The sequence below is a fragment of the Ovis aries genome, chromosome 12 (assembly GCF_016772045.2).
Source record: "Ovis aries strain OAR_USU_Benz2616 breed Rambouillet chromosome 12, ARS-UI_Ramb_v3.0, whole genome shotgun sequence".
Lineage (NCBI taxonomy): Eukaryota > Metazoa > Chordata > Mammalia > Artiodactyla > Bovidae > Ovis > Ovis aries.
This window is the reverse complement of record NC_056065.1, coordinates 18,132,594-18,153,702: the sequence shown is the minus strand read 5'-3', so window position 1 is coordinate 18,153,702 and position 21,109 is coordinate 18,132,594. Positions and strand designations below refer to the sequence as shown.

Below are 21,109 nucleotides of genomic sequence, written 5' to 3'. Positions count from 1 at the left end.
CACATCCATACACGACTACTGGAAAAACCATAGGTTGGACTCTACAGATGTTTGTCAGCAAAGTGATATCTCTGCTTTTTAATACACTGTCTAGGTTTGTCATTGATTTTCTTTCAAGGAGCAAGTGTCTTTTAATTTCATGGCATCAGTCACCATCTGCACTAATTTTGGAGCCCAAGAAAATAAAGTCTGTCATTGTTTCTATTTTTTCCCCATCTACTTGCCATGAAGAGATGGGACTGGACGCCATGATCTTAGTTTCTTGAATGTTGAGTTTTAAGTCAGCTTTTTCATTCTCTTCTTTCATCAAGAGGCTCTTTAGTATCTCTTCACTTTCTGCCATTAGGGTGGCATCATCTACATATTTGAGGTTATTAATATTCTTCTGGCAATCTTGATTCCAGCTTGAGCTTCATTCACAGAATTACAGCGCAGCATTTCACATGATGTACTCTGCATATAAGTTAAATAAGCAGGGTGACAATACACAGCCTTGACATGCTCCTTTCCCAATTTTGAACCAGAGCATTGTTCCATGTCCAGTTCTAACTGTTGTTTCTTGACCTACATACAGGTATCTCAGGAGGCAGGCAAGGTGGTTTGGTATTCTCATCTCTTAAAGAAGTTTCTGCAGTTTGTGCTATGAGCCTTGGCTTTAGAAAAGCAGCTCCCTGGATCTCTGCTTATGCTAGTCTAATGGCAGCTGCCACAGATCCTGAGGCCTCTAAATGGGCCCTAGCAAGGGGCTAGGCTTGAAATGATCTCTTGAGATGATGAGATGATGAGATGATCTCTAGACTCTCTCCTGCTCAGGTCAGCAGGCTGATGGCAGGATTCCACCACCTTACCCTGCCCTGAAGTGGACCCGGAAGCCTTTCCTACCTGCCTGGCCCATTCCAGTTCTCCCAGGGCATTTGAATGATGACTTGCAGAGCTCTTGCTGCTTAACCGAGGGGCCAGAGCACAAGAAGTAAAGAAACTGTATGTTAATGAGTGCAGGCTATTAACAGCCCAACAGAAAATGGGATCTGCTGTCTCAGTATCTGGTTTGCACAGAACTTCACGGGAACAGGGCAGTTACAGGAAGTGAGGGAACCCTGGAGTCACACAGCTATGTGTGTCGTGTGATGAGGTGTCTGTAGCAACATTTGTCTTGGTTCCAGCGCCTCACGTGAGCCCCCAAGGACTTTGCTCCCAAGGACTTTGCTCCCAGGGCACATAGCTGTGACTTAGGCTTTCTCCAGGGTTACTTCTCGTGGGTGCAGATGTGCCCAGTTGTGTCCAATTCTTTGCAGCCTGACAGAAGGTTACTTTGATAACCCTCTTGAAAATCTCCTCATCCTGCCTCCAACTGTGTCTCCAGGGAATGTGCCAAGGCAGCTGCCATTTCCAACCTGAGAAGTGTCAGCAGGGTCTCCTGAGGGTCGTCAGGGTCTCCTTACACCCCGCTGACCCACTGTACCATCTTCCCAGCCTGAGCACAAGTGCCCCAAAACACTATAAATTCCTGTCTAGTTTATTATCAAACAACAGAGCAAGAAGTCACAAATTTGCCTTTTGAAATAACATTTTCCTTTTCTGTCCTTGGGTTTTGCAGGCCTGGTGCTGACAACTCCTGGAGAAAAGAAAGGATCAGGAAGCAAAAGCATGGAGTTCTACAGCGAGTTGTGGTTCATAGTGTTAATGGCAGTGCTGGGCTTGATTTTGTTGGCCATTTTCCTGTCCCTGATACTACAGAGAAAAATCCGCAAAGAACCATATATCAGAGAGAGGCCTCCCCTAGTGCCTCTTCCAAAACGAACGTCTCCATTGAATGTCTACCCACCCGGGGAAACCCATGTGGTATGTTCCTAAAGGCAGCCTCACTTCTCTCCCAATGGACTAGAATATTTGTTTTTATTTAGAAGGAAAGATTTTCAAAACCATGGTAGCAAGGGACTAGATAACAGTTCAGTCTGGCTAAATGCGGGGCCAGGGGAGGCTAACCCTTGAACAGTATTCTCAGCTTTGGCTGCTCATTAGATATTTATATTTAATTGTTTATTTGGCTTTGCTGGGTCTTAGTTGTGACACTCAGAATCTTCCATCTTCATTAAGGCATGTGGGGTCTTTAGTGGCAGCCTATGGGATCTAGTTCCCCAACCAGGGATTTAACCTGGGCCCTCTGCATTGGGAGAATGAAGTCTTAGCCATTGGACCACCAAGGAAGTCCCTTGGTTGCACAATAGAATCACCTAGTACTAGAGACAGAATCTTGGAGTGTAACCCCCAAATTAATATGTTGAAACTGTAGTCCCAAATGTGATGGTATCTGGGGGGAAGGGCTTTGAGAGGCAATTAGGTCGTGAGGGTGCAGCTCCATGACTGGGATCAATGCCCTTATAAAAGAGACTCCAGGGAGGTCCCCTGTCCCTTCCACTATGTGGGGACCAGGAAGTGTGCCCCCATCACAATTTCAATCTGTTGGCCCCTTGATATTGGACTTCCCAACCTCCAGAGTTTAAGAAATAAATTAGTGTTGTCTCTAGGCCACCCAGTCCATAGTGTTCTGTCATAGCAGTAGGCTAAGACATCTGGGAAACTGAAAAATACCAATGCCTGGACTTTATCCCAGAAATTCTGATTTCGTTGGCCTTGGATGGGACCTGGGGATTGGTATTCCTTTTCTGACTTCAAAAGTGATTCTAATGTGCCCAAGAGGTGAATATGTCTGCTCTGTAGTTATGTCAGGGCATGGCAGAGAAGAGTTGTATGTTGAAATCAGCTGGAGAATTTACAGGTTATGTTACTGTGAAACTTGGAATATTAGAGATAAAAGGGAAGATAGGGAGGGATTTAAGTGCTAGCAGTGCTGGGTCTGTCCTTGGCCATAACACCCTGCACCAGGGCGGATGGATGGCTCTTTGTGGCTCCAGACCCCCCGCTGCCAAGACAGAGGTCGGGCAACGATTCAGGGACTAAAGGTAAAGGCATTGCCCCACAGAGCACTAATTGAAGGTGTAAAGGAGACTGATCCCCACGGTGCACTCTGGAGTGGGGCTGTGTCTGCCTGGGCCAGGAAAGGCTGTAATTTCTAATCTCCCCAGGCACCAGTCTGCTCCGCAAACTGTGTGCCAAAACCCATCTGCCTCATGGGACATCTTCCCCCAGTTTGCACTAGACTCTGTGTGAGCTGGTGGCTACTGTGTGTAGCTGAAATTCTGATCACCAATTCCAGTGTGTAGGGGAGGTTTTCCACACCAGAACACAATTCTCTGACACCAGCTGGGTGCCTTCCAATTCAATTCAATTCTGTCGCTATCTACCCAGAAATAGCCTCAGATACCACCAGAGTCTCAGTCCTATGAGACTCTTGCCTGCTCTGTGTCCCCTTCCTGCCAACTTCAGACAAGTCTAGGCTGTGACTACTGGCTACAGATTGGAGGTTGCAATGACCCACTCCTTCAGTTTTTTTAATTTGTTAACGAATTTAACAAATGGTAAATTTTCAATTCACTATCATTTCCAAGATCACAAAGCATGAGTTTAGTCTGCTAGTTTAAGTGCAGGTTTTACTTCTACAGTCAGCCCTACATATGTGTAAGTTACACTGACACCCACACCGGGCTGACTGTAAGATCTGAGCTTTCTTGGATTTTGGTACCCATGGAGGGGACGGTTCCTGGAGCCAATTCCCCTTGGATATGGAGGAACAATTGTATTTACTGGCTTGTAGATTCTTTCATTCTCTGAAATACTAAAAAATAATGCAGTGTCATTTTGGACTAAGCAATTAGTTTCTACTAACTGATTTAAATTGCAGAACTCTTTATGTTATGAAAATGCATCTCCAGATAGTAGTAATGTGTGGCTATGATTATGCTGTCCTTGGAGAAACACGAAGAATTTGTTTTTATTTTAATTTTATTAAAATATAATTGATTTATAATGTGTTGATTTTGCTGAAGGACAGAGAGATTCAGTTATACATATATATATTCATTTTCATATTTTTTCCATTGTATATTATCAAAGGATACTGAGCATAATTCCCCTGCTGTACAGTAGGACCTAGTTATTTATCCACCCTATACAGTAGTTTCCATCTACTAATTCCAAACTCCCAGTCCTTACCGCCTCCATATCCCTGCCCCTTGGCAACCGCAAGTCTGTTCTCTGTGCCCTTGACATATTTTAGATTCTACCATAGGTATTATCGACTTCCCTGGTGGCTCAGATGGTAAAGTGTCTGTCTACAATGCGGGAGACCCGGGTTTGATCCCTGGGTTGGGAAGATCCCCTGGAGAAGGAAATGGCAATCCACTCCAGGACTATTGCCTGGAAAATCCCATGGACAGAGGAGCCTGATAGGCTACAGCCCATGGGGTCGCGAAGAGTCGGACACGACTGAGCCACTTCACTTCACTTCACTTCACTTCATAGGTATTATCATATAGCATTTGTCTTTGACTTTGGCTTACTTCACTTAATATGATAATCTCTAGGTCCTTCCTTCCATGTTACTACAGATGGCATTATTTCATTGTTATGGCTGAGTAAATATTCCACTGTGTAAAACAGCACATCTTCTTTATCCATTCATCTGTTGATAGACATAAGTTGTTTCCATATCTTGGGTATTGTAAATAGTGCTGTTATGAACATTGTGGCTGCATGTGTCTTTGCAAACTAGAGTTTTATCTGGCCATATGCCCAAGGAGTAGGATCACTGGATCATAGGACAACCGTATTTTCAGTTTTTTGAGGAACCTCCATGTTGTTTTCCGTAGTGGCTGTACCAATTGAGATTCCTACCATGTGTGTAGGAGAGTTCCCTCCTCTGCCAGCATTTATTGTTTGTGACTTTGTTTCTGCTGGCCATTCTGATGAGTGTGAGGTGGTATCTCATTGTAGTTTTGATGTGCATTCATCAAATAATTAGCAATATTGAGCATCTTTTCATGTGTTTCTTGGTCATCTGTGTGTCTTCTTTGGAGAAATGTCTATTTAGGTCTTTGGCTCATTTTTTAAATGGGTTGTTTATTTTTCTTTATTGAGTTGTATGAACCATTTATATATTCTGGAAATTAAGCCCTTGTTGGGCTTATATATTTGCAAATATTTTTTCCCAGTCCATAAGTTGCCTTTTCATTTGGTTTATGGTTTCCTTTCTTGTGCAAAAGTGTCTAAGTTTGATTAGGCCCCATTTGATGATTTTTGGCTTTTATTTCTATTGCCTTGGGAGACTGACCTAAGAAAACATTAGTACGATTTATGTCAGAGAATGTTTGGTCTGTGTTCCCTTCTAAGAGTCTGATGGTATCGTGTCTTGTATTTAAGACTTTAAACCATTTTGAGTATATTTTTGTGCATGGTATGAGGGTGTATTCTAATTTCATTGACATGTATGTGGTTGTCCAGCTTTCCCAACACCACTGTTGAAGAGATTCTCCTTCCCCATTGTATTTTCTTGTTTCCTTCGTTAATTGACCATACATGTGTGTATTTATTTCTGAGCTCTTTATTCAGTTTGATTGATCCACATGACTTTTTGTGCCAATCCCATATTGTTGTGATTACTGTAGTTTTGTAGTAATGTCCCACAACCCACTCTTTGGGTTCAAACAATTGGCTAGGAAAACTCACAAAACTGAGAGAAACATTTTACTTACTGGACTTCATCCTAATCTCAAAGAAGTGCAATGCCAACAAATGTTTAAACTAGCATACAGTTGTACTCATTTCACATGCTAGCAAGATAATGCTCAAAATCCTTCAAGCTAGGCTTCAACAGTATGTGAACTGAGAACTTCCAAACATACAAGCTGGATTTAGAAAAGGCAGAGGGACCAGAGATCAAGTTGCCAACATCTGCTGGATCATAGAAAAAGCAAGAGAATTCCAGAAATACATCTGCTTCATTGATTACACTAAAGCCTTTGACTGTGTGGATCACAACAAACTGTGGAAAATTCTTCAAGAGATGGGAATACCAGACCACCTGACCTGTCTCCTGAGAAATCTGTAGGCAAGTCAAGAAGCAACAATTAGAACCAGACATGGAACAAAAGACTGGTTCCAAATTGAGAAAGGAGTACATCAAGGCTGTATATTGTCACCCTGCTTATTTAACTTATATGCAGAGTACATCATGTGAAATGCTGGGCTGGATGAATCACAAGCTGGAATCAAGATTGCTGGGAGAAATATCAGCAACCTCAGATATGCACATGATACAACCCTAATGGCAGAAAGTGAAGAGGAACTAAAGAGCATCTTGTCGAAGGTAAAAGAGGAGAGTGAAAGAGCTGGCTTAAAACTCAACATTCAAGAAACGAAGATCATGGCATCCAGTCCCATCACTTCATGGCAAATAGATGGGGAAAAATGGAAACAGTGGTAGATTTTATTTTATTGAGCACCAGAATTACTGTGGATGGTGACTGCAGCCATGAAAATAAAAGACACTTTCTCCTTGGGAGAAAAGCTATGACAAACCTAGACAGTATATTAAAAAGCAGAGACATTACTTTGCCAAAAAAGGTCTGTATAGTCCAAGCTATGTTTTTTCCAGTAGTCATGTATGGATGTGAGAGTTGAACCATAAAGAAGGCTGAGCACCAAAGAACTGATGCCTTTGAACTGTGGTGCTGGAGAAGACTCTTGAGAGTCCTTTGGACTGCGAGGAGATCCCACCAGTCATTCCTAAAGGAAATCAGTCCTGGGTGTTCACTGGAAGGACTGATGTTGAAGCTAAACCTCGAATACTTAGGCCACTGATGCAAAGAGCCAACTCATTGGAAAAGACCTTGGTGCTGGGAAAGATTGAGGTCAGGAAGAGAAGAGGGCAACAGAGGATAAGATGTTTGGATGGAATCACTGACTCAGTGGACATGAGTTTTAGCAAGCTCTGGAAGATAATGAAGAACAGGGAAGCCTGGCATGCTGCAGTTCATGGGGTTACAGAGAGTCGCACAAGACTTAGCGACTGAACAACAAATGATTTGAGAAGTCCTGTGCCAGAATCCAGACAAAGATCAAATATCTATTTCTCATTATAAATCAGTTATCACAGCATCATCCAAATTAAGCACAGAAACCTGGTCAGAGTGCTTGAGTTTCAAGACTTCATGACATAGAAATGAAGGAATGATAGCACTGCCCACCTTCAGACCTGTTCACTTTTCAAGGACAGAGCAATGAGCAGACGAAAAAGTCGCGAGGAAGTGAGATCACAGCCAAGTAGCAGAAGCCTTGGGGGCACAAGAGAGCCACAGTCTCTCAGAGACCCATGGACTGCGGCTGGTGCAGGAAGCAGCCAGGGGACAGTGACTGGGTGGTGGGAAAGCAACAAAGATGCTCTCTATCCCCTGGCCCTTGACTCCTTGAACAACCAGGTCCTCTCTCCTGGCTCCTCCTCCAAACCTCCTTCCTCCCTGAGCATCTGGGTCCTCGTGCAGGCCAGCTGCTGAATGTATGGCTGCTGAGTGATCAGTTCAAGCTGGGGGCAACGTGCTTCTGTTCAGGGGAGAGTCCTGAGGAGACTCTCCTTGAGGGGCTGACACTGCAGAGTTTTTCCTTGTTGGATAGTGACGTTCTCTGCACTGATGGAGAGAGGAGCCAGGAAGGCTGGAAAGGTCTGTTTAGCTGACCTGGGAGATGACTCAGATCACCCCTGGGACCCATCGAGTGTGTGGAGAAGGTGGATGGGGTGGTCGCTCAGGTACTTCTCTATGACACGATGTGAGTTATAGGAGACAAACCCACAGGCCAGTAGCATCCAGAACTGGGTTCAGGGATCATTTCTGTCCCTCAACCCATCCCTCCAGACAGGCCCCTCTGCCTGGTAGCCTATCCTGAGGAGGAATCTAGTTTTGCCTCTTGGGTTGAGTTGGTGATCAAGAAGCAAGCAGGTCATTTCTATGGGCAAGTTGATATCGGGACAGTTCCTTTGCATGGGGTTTTCCTGAGTCTTGTTAAGCATGATTTTGTCCAAGTGAGGCTCCTAAATATCGGTATCAGCATCACCTGGGAGGCAGTCCTGAGTCTCTGAGGAGGAAACCGGAGAATCCGCCATTTCCAGCAGCCTCGGGAGGTCTGAGCTCAGTGAAGTTTGAAGACAGCCCTCAATGAATGAAAAGATGGTTTAGTTGCTGGAGCTTTGTATACAGTCCCATAGCTAGTAGAACCTGCGCAGGAAGGTGACTCTGCAATTCCATTTATGTGAGGTATTGACATAGTCAAAGTCATGGAAGCAAAGTCCAGAGTGGTATTGCCAGGAGCTGGGGCAGAGGGGAATGGGCAGTTGCTATGATCAGGTGGAAAGTTTCAGTGATGAATGATGCACTTCTAGAACTCAGCTCTACCACATGCTCCTACAAAGAGCAATGCAGTGTTGTTGAGAGGTTAGATCGCTTACTTTAATACAATCAAATTTAAAAATAAAACAGGTGAAACTACTGATGAGTCCGACAAGACCCAGGCCAAGCTACACGTGGGACCAGACACAGGCTTCAGCTGGGAGAAGCTGACAAATTCAAACCCCTCCTCCTCTGTTCCTGAGAACATCTGAGTACAGCAGAGCACCCTGCCTCCACCTCACCCACAATCCACTTCTGCTGAGGGTCCTAGACGGAATGAGGAAGGGAAGGAATAGGAAGCCGGAGGCTATGGGCCCAGAGAAGTGGCTCGTAGTAGGCAGAGAGGGTGCTATTTTCAGGTTCTGGAGGGTTCACAGAAGTGGCATCTGGGGTATACCAGAGTGCCGGCAACATTTGCCCAAACCCACTGAATCACACTTTAATTCTACCCAGTGGACAAAAGATCCTTGCAAGCCTGCTTTTCTCAGACCTTATTGATACTATTCTCATCAAGTTGGAGACTTGGATGAACATTAGCAAACATTATTCAAACTAAAGAGAAGACACTTTGCATTAGGAGAGCAAAACCAGGAGCTGAAATAGATGTCCATGGGCTCCAGAATCTGCAGGTAAGAATCTGAACAGGAGCGGGCTGCATTCACCTGCTCAGCTTCACTGACTGCCTTGCTTTTCACCTGAGTACTAGGTACCAATGCAACACACACACACCCACACACACCTGAGTACTAGGTACCAATGCAACACACACAAACACACACACACACACACACACCCTCATCACGTGATAAGCTGTGGTCTCAGTTCTGCTGTAATCCTGTCCCAGGAACTCCTGTCCTCTGAACAGCTAAGATACTCTTTGAGGTCAGAGACAAATTGGCAAAAGAATTTAAAGCTCCACCCTGAACAGAGGTAAATGGATGGGTCAGTAGTGCCAGAGAATGAGAGAACTGTTTGTATTGTTTAATGCTAATTTTTTTTTAACATTTTCAAAATGACACAGCATAAATTGAGTCCAGCTAAGTTTAAGTGCAGGTTTTACTTGCACGGTCAGCCCAAGTCTCTACAGGTTCCCTACCCACAGACAGACGGCTGACCGTGGGTCTGGAGCATCCTCAAATTCTGGTACAAGGCCAGGGTTTGAGGCCCATCCCCCTTGCAAATTGAAGGATAACTGTAATGTAATTACTGATTTGAAGATCCTTTCATTCTTTAATAATAAATGTCAGCATGGTGCTAAGTCTCTGCTCACCAAATCTTTTATGTTGTAGAACTCTACATATCTGAAAATGCATCTCCAAATAGCATTAATGTTTGGATATGCTTATGCTGCCTATGGAGAAACATAAAGAATTTGGTTTTTGTTTGTTTGTTTTGTTTTATTGAAGTAGAGCTGATTTACAGTGTTGTGGTAATGTCTGCTGTACAACAAAGTGATTCAATTATACATATATATTTATGCATTCTTTTTTATATTCTTTTCCACTATGGCTTATCTGAGGATATTGAATATGGTTCTCTGTGCTGTAGAGTAGGACCTTGTTTATTCGTTATATATAAAATTCTTTGTATCTGCTAATCCCAAACTTCCTATCCATTCCTCCCCCATTTACCTCCCCACTGGCAAACAAAAGTGTGTTCTCTATGTTTGTGAGTCTGTTTCTGTTGTATATGGGTTCGTTTGTTTTGTATTTTAGATTCCATCATAAGTAATATGGTATGGTATTTGTCTTTCTCTATGACTTACTTCACTTAGTGTGATAATCTCTAGGCCCATCCATGTTGCTTCAAATGGCATTATTTCATTCTTTTTTGTGGCTGAGTAATAGTCCATTGTATATATGTACTACATCTTCTTTATCCACTGCTCTGTTGATGGGCATTTAAGTTGTTTCCGTATCTTGACTTTGTAAATAGTCCTGCTGTGAACAGTGGGGTATATATATATTTTTAATTTATTTTTAATTGAAGGATAATTGCTTTACAATGTTGGTTTGATTTCTGCCATACACCAACATGAATTAGCCATGAGTATATATATGTCCCCTCGCTCTTGAACCTCCCTCCCACCTCCCACCTTTTCCTACCCCTTTAGGTTGTTACAGAGCTCCAGTTTGAGCTGCCTGAGTCATACAGCAAGTTTCTATTGGTTACATGTATCTTTTTGAATTGATTTTTTTTTTTTGCTGGATATATGCCCAGGGGTGGGATTGCTGGATCATATGGTAGCTCTATTTTTAGTTTTTGAGGACCCTCCATACTTTTTTTCACAGTTGCTGCACCAGTTCACATTCCCACCAGTAATACAAGAGGGTTCCCTTTTCTGTACAGCCACTCTTGCATTTGTTGTTTGTAGACTTTTTAATGATGGCCATTCTGATCAGTGTGAGATGGTACCTCATTGTAATTTTGATTTGCATTTCTTTAGTAATTAGTGACACTGACCATCTTTTCATGTACCTAGTGGCCATCCTTCTGTCCATTTCCCCACTGGCTTGTTTGTATTTTTTTACTCAGTTGTATGAGATGTTTGTATATTTTAGAAATTAAGCCATCTTTTGCATTATTTTCAAGCATTTTCTCCCAATTTATAGGTTGTCTTTTTTTTTTTTTTTAATAGTTTCCTTTGCTGTGCAAAAGCTGATAAGTTTGCTTAGGTCTCATTTTGTTTTATCTTTGCTTTTATTTCTATTACTTAAGGAAACTGACTTTTAAAAATCTTTGGTACAATTTATACTAGAGAATGCTTTGCCTATGTTCTCTTCTAGGAATTTGATAGTATCATGTCGTATATTTAAGTCTTTGAGCCAGTTTTAGCTTATTTTTGTGTATGATATGAAGGAGACCTCTAACTTCATTGATTTACATGTGGCTGTCCAGCTTTCCCCAAAGCACGTGCTGAATAAACTCTCTTTTCCCCATTGTATATTTTTGCTTCCTTTGTTGATGATTAATTGACCATAGAGTTTATTGAGTTAATTGACCATTGAGTTTATTTCTGGGCTCTTTATTCTGTTCCACTGGTCCAAATGTTTTTTGTTCCAGTACCAAACCCTGTTTTGATTACTGTAGCTTTGTAGTATTGTCTGAAGCCTAGGAAGATTATGCCTTCTGCTTTGTTCTTTTTCTTCAAGATTCCTTTTGCAATTCTGAGTTTTCTATGGTTCCATATAAATTTTAGGGTTATTTGTTCTTGTTCTGAGAAAAATGACATGGTTAATTTGATAGGGATTGCATTAAATGTATAGACTACTTTGGGCAGTATGGCTATTTTCACGAATTTAATTCTTCCAATCCAAGAGCATGAAATGTCTTTCCATTTCTTTGAGTCTTTTTCAGTTTACTTTATTAATCTTTTGTAGTTGTCAGCATATAAATCTGTCACCGCCTTTGTGATTATTCTGAAGTTGTTTTTTTTTTTTTTTGATGCAACTTGAAAAGAGATTGTCTGATATTTCAGTTAGTGGAAAGAAATGCAACTGATTTCTGTGTGTTAATTTTGTATCCTGCTAACTTTCTGAATTAGTTTATCAGTTCTAGTAGTTTCTATAAGGTGTCATTTTCTATATATATAGTATTTTGTTGTCTGTATATAATTACAATTTTACCTCTGCCTTACCAATTTTGGTACCCTTTTAAAATTTCTCTTTTATGATTGCAGTGTCTAAGACTTCCAATTCTGCTCTGAGTGGAAGGTGTGACAGTGGGCATCCTTGTCTTGTATATTTTAGCACAAAGGATTTCAGCTTTTCACCATTAAACATTACACTGGCTGTGAGTCCATCATAAACAGCTTTTATTATGTTTATTTTCCCTTTCTACATACTTTCATATGGGTTTTTTTTTAATCATGAATGAATGCTGAATTTTATCAAATGCTTTTTCGGTATCTGTTGAGATGACCATGTGGTATTTGTCGTTTCTTTTGCTAGTGAGGTATTTCACATCAGCTAATCAGCATATCGTGAACCATCCTGTGACACTGCAGTGAACCAAATTGCTTGCGCCACGTGATACTTCTTATGTGTCTTTGGATTCAATTTCCTAATATTTTGTTGAGAACTTTCGCATCTATATTCATCAATGATATTGGCCTATAATTTTCTTTTTTGGTCGTGACTTTGGTTGTGGTATCAGGGTGATGGTGTCTCCATGGAATGCCTTTTGGAGTGTTTCCTGTTCTTCAGTCTTTTGGAACAGTTTGAAAAGGATCAATACAAGTTCTTCTTTGTATACTTGGTAGAATTTGCCTGGGAAGACATCCGGTCCTGGAGTTTTGTTTGTAACTTTTGTGTGTTTATTTAAATTATAGACTCTGTTTCACTTCTAGTGATTGCTCTGTTCAAGTTATCAATTTCTTCTTCAGTTTGGTACACTTTAAGTTTCTCAAAACTTGCCCTTTTCTTCTAGGTTGTTGAATTTGTTGGCATATAATTCCTCATAGTATTCTCTTATATATTTTTTCATTTCTGTGGTATCAGTTGTCATTTCTCTTCTCTTATTTTCTTTGTATCTTCTCCTGTCTTTTGGTCTTGCTAAGCCTGGCGAGAAGTTTGTCGATTTTGTTTACCACCTCAAAGAACCAGCCCTTCCTGTTGTTTTTTTCCCCTAAACTTTAAAATCTCTAATTTATTTATTTCATCTCTGATCTTTGTTATTTGCTTCTTTCTGCCAGCTTTAGGTTTTGTTTGTTCCTTTCCTAACTCTTAGGTGGTGGATTGAATTGTTAGAGATTTTTCTTGTTTCTTAAAGAAGTTCTGAAGAGCTATGAACTCCCATCTCACCAGAACTATTCTCATGCATCACACAGATTTTGTATGGTTGTGTTTTCATTGTCATTTGCCTCATGGTATTTTTAATTTCTGCCTTTTTTTTATCTTTCAGAGAACACTTTTTATTTTTCTTATTTATTTTAAAATAGTTTATTTTATATTGAAGTATAGTATTTTGGAATGATCTGTTAGTTTCAGCTGTACAGCAAAGTGATTTTGTTATACATGTTCACTCGCTAAGTTGTGTCCAACTCTTTACAACACATGGACTGCAGGACTGCAGAATTTCCTTTAGGATTGACTGGTTTGATCTCCTTCCTGTCCAAGGTACTCTCAAGAGTCTTTTCTAGCACCACAGTTCAAAAACATTAATTCTTCAGTGCTTAGTCTTCTTTATGATTCAACGCTCACATTTGTACATGACTACTGGAAAAACCGTAGCTTTGACTAGATGGACTTTGTAAGCAAAGTGATGTTTCTGATTTTTAATACACTGTCTAGGTTTATCACAGCTTTTCTTCCAAGGAGCAAGTGTTTTTTAATTTCATTGCTGCAGTCACTGTCCACAGTGATTTTAGAGCCCAGAAAAACAAAATCTGCCACTGTTTCCACTTTTTCCATCTATTGGCCATAAAGTGATAGGACTGGATGTGATGATCTTCATTTTTTGAATGCTGAGTTTTATGTCAGATTTTTCACTCTCCTTTATTACTTTCATCAAGAGGCTCTTTAGTTCTTCTTCACTTTCTGTTATTAGGGTGGTATCATCTGCGTATCTGAGGTTGTTGATTCAGATATGCTGTGCTTCATCCAGACCAGCATTTCATATAATGTACTCTGCAAACAAGTTGAATAAGCATGGTGACAATACAAAGCCTTCACTGCTTTCCCAACTTTTTTTAGTCTGTTGTTCCATGTGTGGTTCTAACTGTTGCTTCTTGACCTGCATACACGTTTCTCAGGAGGCAGATAAGGTGATTTGGTATTCCCAACTCACTGTGATCCACACAGTCAAAAACTTTAGTGTAGTCAATGAAGCAGAAGTAGATGCTTTTTGGAATTCCCTTGCCTTCTCTATGATCCTGCAAATGTTGGCACTGTGATCTCTGGTTCCTCTGCCTATTCTAAACCCATCTTGTACATCTGGAAGTTCTTGGTTCACATACTGCTGAAGCTTAGCTTGACAGATTTTGAGCATAACGTTACTAGCATGTGAAATGAGTGTGATTGTACAGAAGTTTGAACATTCTTTGACACTGTCCTTCTTTGAGATTGGAATGAAAACTTACCTTTTCCAGTCCTATGGCCACTGTTGAGTTTTCCAAATTGCTGGCATATTGAGTGCAGCACTTTCACAGCGTCATCTTTTAGGATTTGAAATAGCTCTGCTGGAATTCCATCATTTCCACTAGCTTTGTTCGTAGTAATATTTCCTAAGGCCTACCTGACTTCACACGCCAGGATTTCTGGCTCTAGGTGACTGACCACACCATCGTGCTTATCCAGGTCATTAGGACCTTTTTTATATACTACTTCTGTGTATTTCTGCCACCTCTTCTTAATCTCTTCTGCTTCTGTTAGGTCCTTGCCATTTCTGTCCTTTATTGAGCCCATCTTTGCATGAAATGTTCCCTTGGTATCTCTAATTTTCTTGCGGAGATCTCTAGTCTTTCCTGTTCTATTGTTTTCCTCTATTTCTTTGCATTGTTCACTTAGGGTTTTCTTGTCTTTCCTTGCTATTGTCTGGAAATCTGCACTCTGTTGAGTGTATCTTTCTCTTTCTCTTTTGCCTTTCTCTCTTCTCTTCTTTCCTCTGCTATTTGTAAGCCCTCCTCAGAAAACCACTTTGCCTTCTTGCATTTCTTTTTCTTGAAGATGGTTTGGTCACTGGCTCTTGTACAGTGTTACAAACCTCTGTCCATAGTTCTTCAGGCACTTGGTCTACCAGATCTAATCCCTTGAATCTGTTTGTCACTTGCACTGTATAAACATTAGGGATTTGATTTAGGTCATAAGTGAGTGATCTAATGATTTTTCTCTATTTTCTTCAATTTAAGCCTGAATTTTGCAATAAGGAGTTCATGATCAGAGCCACAGTCAGCTCCACAGCCACAGTCTTATTTTTGCTGATTGTATAGAGCTTCTCTATCTTTAGCTGCTCACTGGTAAAGAATCTGCTTGCCAATGAAGGAGACTCGGGTTCAATTCCTGGGTAAGAAGATCCCCTGAAGAAGGACATAGCAACCCACTCAAAGATTCTTGCCTGGGAAATCCCATGTACAGAAGAGCCTGGTGGGCTACAGTCTATGGGTTCTCAAAAGAGTCAGCCACAACAGTGACTAAACAACAACATCTTCAGCTGCAAAGAAGATAATCAGTCTGATTTCAGTGTTGACCATCTGGTGAAGTCCAAATGTAGAGTTGTCTCTTGTGTGGTTGACAAAAGGTGTTTGGTAAGACCAGTGTGTTCTCTTGACAAAACTCTGTTAGCCTTTTCCTGCTTCATTTTGTGCTCCAAGTTGAAACTTGCCTGTTATTCCATGTATCTTTTGACCTCATGCTTTTGCATTCCAATCCCCTATGATGAAAAGGACATCTTTTTTTTTTTTTTTAGGTGTTCTATAAAGTCTTGTACATCTTCAGAGAAGCATTCAACTTCATCTTCTTCAGCATTAGTGGTTGGGACATAGACTTGGATTACTGTGATGTTAAATGGTTTGCCTTATCATCGTGTTTTTCAGATTGTATGCATGTATTTGCCTTTTGGACTCCTATTGACTATCAGGACTACATTTTTTCTAAGGGATTCTTGTGGACAGTAGTAGACACAATACTCTTCTGAATTAAATTCACCCATTCCTGGCCATTTTAGTTCACTGATTACTAAAATGTGGATGTTCACTCTTGCCATCTCCTGCTTCAGTCATTCAGTTCAGTCACTCAGTTGTGTCCGACTCTCTGTGACCCCATGGGCTATAGCACACCAGGCTGCCCAGTCCATTACCAACTCCTGGAGATTATTCAAATTCATGTCCATTGAGTCAGAGATGCCATTCAACCATCTCATCCTCTGTCATCCCTTTCTCCTCCTGCCCCTAATCCCTCCCAGCATCAGGATCTTTTCCAATGAATCAACTCTTCACATGAGGTGGCCAAAGTATTGGAGTTTCAACTTCAGCATCAGTCCTTCCAATGAATATTCAGGACTGATCTCCTTCAGAATGGACTGGTTGGATCTCCTTGCAGTCCAAGGGACTCTCAAGAGTCTTCTCCAACACCACAGTTCAAAAGCATCAATTCTTTGGCGCTCAGCTTTCTTCACAGTCCAACTCTCACATCCATACGTGACTACTGGAAAACCATAGCTTTGACTAGATGGACCTTTGTTGACAAAGTAATGTCTCTGCTTTTTAATATGCTGAGACATAGGTTGCATATAGCTTGCAATATGACCAATAGGTTGGTCATAGCTTTTCTTCCAAGGACCAAGCGTCTTTTAATTTCATGGCTGCAGTCATCATCTGCAGTGATTTTGGAGCCCAAGAAAATAAAGTCTGTCACTATTTCCATTGTTTCCCCATCTGTTTGCCATGGAGTGATGGGACCACTTGCCATGATCTTAGTTTTTTGATTGTTGAGGTTTAAGCCAGCTTTTTCACTCTCTTCTTTCACTTTCATCAAGAGGCTCTTCAGTTCCTCTTCACTTTCTGCCATAAAGGTGGTACCATCTGGATATCTGTGGTTATTGATAGTTCTCCCTGCAACCTTGATTCCAGCTTGTGCTTCATCCAGCCCAGTGTTTCTCATGATGTACTCTGCATAGAAGTTAAATAAGCAGGATGACAATATACAGCTTCGATGTACTACTTTCCCAATTTAGAGCCAGTCTGTTGTTCCATGTCTGGTTCTAACAGTTGCTTCTTTACCTGCATACAGATTTCTCAGGAAGCAGGTAAGGTGGTCTGGTATTCCCATCTCTCTCAGAATTTTCCAGTTTATTGTGATCTACACAGTTAAAGGCGTTGGTGTAATCAATAAAGCAGAAGTAGATTTTTTTCTGGAACTCTCTTGCTTTTTCTATGATCCAATGGATGTTGGCAATTTGATCTCTGGTTCCTCTGTCTTTTCTAAAACCAGCTTGAACATCTGGAAGTTCACCATTCACGTATTGCTGAAGCCTGGCTTGGAGAATTTTAAACATTACTAGCCGGTGAGATGAGTGCAATTATGTGGTAGTTTGAGCATTCTTTGGCATTGCCTTTCCTTGGGATTGGAATGAAAACTGACCTTTATCCAGTCCTGTGGCCACTGCTGAGTCTTCCTAATTTGCTGGCATATTGAGTGCAGCACTTTCACAGCATCCTCTTTCAGGATTTGAAATAGCTCAACTGGAATTCTGTCACCTCCACTAGCTTTCTTTGTAGTGATGCTTCCTAAGGCCCATTTGACTTCACATTCCAGGATGTATGGCTCTCAGTGAGTGATCACACCATCATGACTATCGAGGTCATGAAGATCTTTTTTGTATAATTCTTCTGTGTATTCTGCCACTTCTTCTTAATTTCTTCTGCTCCCATACCATTCTGTCCTTTATTGTGCCCATCATTGCATGAAATGTTCCCTTGGTATCTCTAATTTTCTTGAAGAGATCTGTAGTCTTTCCCATTCTGTTGTTTCCCTCTATTTCTTTGCATTGATTGCTGAGGAAGGCTTTCTTATCTCTCCTTGCTATTCTTTGAAACTCTACATTCAAATGGATATATCTTACCTTTTGTCCTTTGCTTCTCTTCTTTTCTCAGCTATTTGTAAGGCCTCCTCAGACAGCGATTTTGCCTTTTTGCATTTCTTTTTCTTGGGGCTGGTCTTGATCCCTGCCTCCTGTACAATGTCATGAACTTCTTTCCATAGTTCTTCAGGCACTCTCTCTATCAGATTGAATCCCTTGAATCTATTTTTCACTTCCACTGTATAATGATAAGGGGTTTGATTTAGGTCATGTCTGAATGGTCTAGTGGTTTTCCCTACGTTCTTCAATTTAAGTCCAAATTTTGTAATAAGGAGTTCATGATCTGAGCCACAGTCAGCTCCTAGTCTTGTTTTGCTGACTGTTCAGAGCTTCTCCATCTTTGGCTGCAAATAATACAATTAGTCTGATTTCAGTATTGACCATCTGTGCATGTGTAGAGTCTTCTCTTGTGTTGTTGGAAGAGGGTGTTTGCTATGACCAGTGTGTTTCTTGGCAAAACTCTGTTAGTGTTTGTCCTGCTTCATTCTGTATTCCAAGGCCAAATTTGCCTGTTACTCCAGGTACCTCTTGACTTCCTACTTTTACATTCCAGTCTCCTATGATGGAAAGGACATCTTTTTGCGGTGTTAGTTCTCAAAGGCCTTGTAGGTCTTCATCAGTTCAGTTCAGTCACTCAGTCGTGTCCGACACTTTGCGACCACATGAATCACAGCACGCCAGGCCTCCCTATCCATCACCAACTCCTGGAGTTACCCAAACTCATGTCCATTGAGTCAGTGATGCCACCCAGCCATCTCATCCTCTGTCGTCCCCTTCTCCTCTTGCCCCCAATCCCTCTCAGCATCAGGGTCTTTTCCAGTGAGTTAACTCTTCGCATGAGGTGGCCAAAGTATTGGAGTTTCAGCTTCAGCATCAGTCCTTCCAATGAACACCCAGGACTGATCTCCTTTAGGATGGACTGGTTGGATCTCCTTGCAGCCCAAAGGACTCTCAAGTCTTCTCCAACACCACAGTTCAAAAGCATCAATTTTTCGGTGCTCAGCTTTCTTCACAGTCCAACTCTCACATCCATACATGACCACTGGAAAAACCATAGCCTTAACTAGATGGACCTTTGTTGGCAAATTAATGTCTCAGCTTTTTAATATGCTGTCTAGGTTGGTCATAACTTTCCTTCCAAGGAATAAGCGTCTTTTAATTTCATTGCTACAGTCACCATCTGCAGTGATTTTGGAGCCCCCAAACATAAAGTCTGACACTGTTCCCACTGTTTCCCCATCTATTTGCCATGAAGTGATGGAACCAGGTGCCATGATCTTCGTTTTCTGAATGTTGAGCTTTAAGCCAACTTTTTCACTCTCCTCTTTCACTTTCTTCAAGAGGCTTTTTAGGTCCTCTTCACTTTCTGCCATAAAGGAGGTGTCATCTGCATATCTGAGGTTATTGATATTTCTCCTGGCAATCTTGATTCTAGCTTGTGCTTCTTCCAGCCCAGTGTTTCTCATGATGTACTCTGCATATAAGTTAAATAAGCAGGGTGACAATATACAGCCTTGATGTACTCATTTTCCTATTTGGAACCAGTCTGTTGTTCCATGTCCAGTTCTGACTGTTGCTTTCTGGCCTGCATATAGGTTTCTCAGGAGGCAGGTCAGGTGGTCTGGTATTCCCATTTCTTTCAGAATTTTCCACAGTTTACTGTGATCCACACAGTCAAAGGCTTTTGCATAGTCAACAAAGCAGAAATAGTTTTTCTGGAATTCTCTTGCTTTTTCATGATCCAGGGGATGTTGGCAATTTGATCTGGTTCCTCTGCCTTTTCTAAAACCAGCTTGAACATCTGCAAGTTCACAGTTCACGTATTGCTAAAGCCTGGCTTGGACCATTCAGTTTCAGCTTCTGCAGCATTACTTGTTGGGGCATGGACTTCAATTTCTGTGATATTGAATGGCTTGCTTTGGAAATGAACAGAAATCATTCTATCATTTTTGAGACTGCACTCAAGTACTGCCTTTTGGACTCTTTTTTGACTATGAGAGACACTCCATTTCTTCTAAGGGATTCTTGCCCACAGTAGTAGATGTAATGGTCATCTGAATTAGATTTGCCCATTCTAGTCCATTTTAGTTCACTGATTTCTAAAATGTTGATGTTCATTCTTGCCATCTCCTGGTTGACCACTTCTAATTTACCTTGATTCATGGACCTAACATTCCAGGTTCCTATGCAATATTACTCTTTACAGCACAGACTTTACTTCCAAACCAGTCACCTCCACAACTGGGCTTTGTCTTTGCTTTGGCTCCATCTCTTCATTATTTCTGGAGTTATTTCTCCACTCTTCTCCAGTAGTATATTGGGCACCTACTGACTTGGGGAGTTCATATTTTGGTTTCATATCTTTTTGCCTTTCATACTATTCATCGTGGTTTCAGGGCAAGAATACTTAAGTGTTTGCCAATCCCTTCTCCAGTTAACCACATTTTGTCAGAACTTTCCACTATGACCCATCCGTCTTGGGTGGCTATACACAGACAGCATGGCTCATAGCTTCGTTGAGCTAGACAAGGCTGTGGTCCATGTGATCAGTTTGATTAGTTTTCTGTGACTGTGGTTTTCATTCTGTCACCCTCTGACAGATAAGGATAAGAGGCTTATGGAAGCTTCAATGGGAGAGACTGAATGCAGGGGATATTGGGTATTGTTCTGATGCTCATGCTCAATAAATCTTTAATCCAGTTTTCTGTTGATGGGCAAGGCTCTGTTCCCTCCCTGTTGTTTGACCTGAGGCCAACCTGTGGTGGAGGTAATGAAGATCATTACAACCTCCTTCAAAAGGTCCCATGCAGGCACTGTTACACTCAGTGCCCCCAGCCCTGCAGAAGGCCACCACTGCCCCATGCCTTCACTGGAGACTCCTGGATACTCACAGGCAAGTCTGGGCCAGTCTGTTATGGGGTCACTGCTCCTTTCTCCTGGGTCCTAGTGCACACAAGGTTTTGTTTGTACCCTCCAAGAGTCTGTTTCCCCAGTCCTGTATAAGTTCTATAATCATATCCCACTGACCTCCAAAGTCAAATTCCCTGGGAGTTCTCAGTCCCTTTGCCAGATCCCCAGATTTGGAAACCTGTTGTGGGTCCTAGAACTTTCTTAACAGTGCAAGAATTTATTTGGTATAATTGTTCTGCAGTTTGTAGGTCATCTGCTCAGCAGCTTTATGGTGGGATTAATGG

The 21,109-nt window shown here is 41.5% G+C and overlaps 1 protein-coding gene across 1 annotated transcript in view; it reads left to right on the top strand.

The window, feature by feature from the left end:
• USH2A (usherin) overlaps window positions 1–21,109 on the top strand; it is a 983,289-nt gene that overhangs the window by 945,162 nt on the left and 17,018 nt on the right. Inside the window, exon 71 of the mRNA XM_060396021.1 lies at window positions 1,598–1,842. Within this exon, the coding sequence (XP_060252004.1) occupies window positions 1,598–1,842 (245 nt within the window). The remainder of the gene's footprint in view (window positions 1–1,597; window positions 1,843–21,109) is intronic.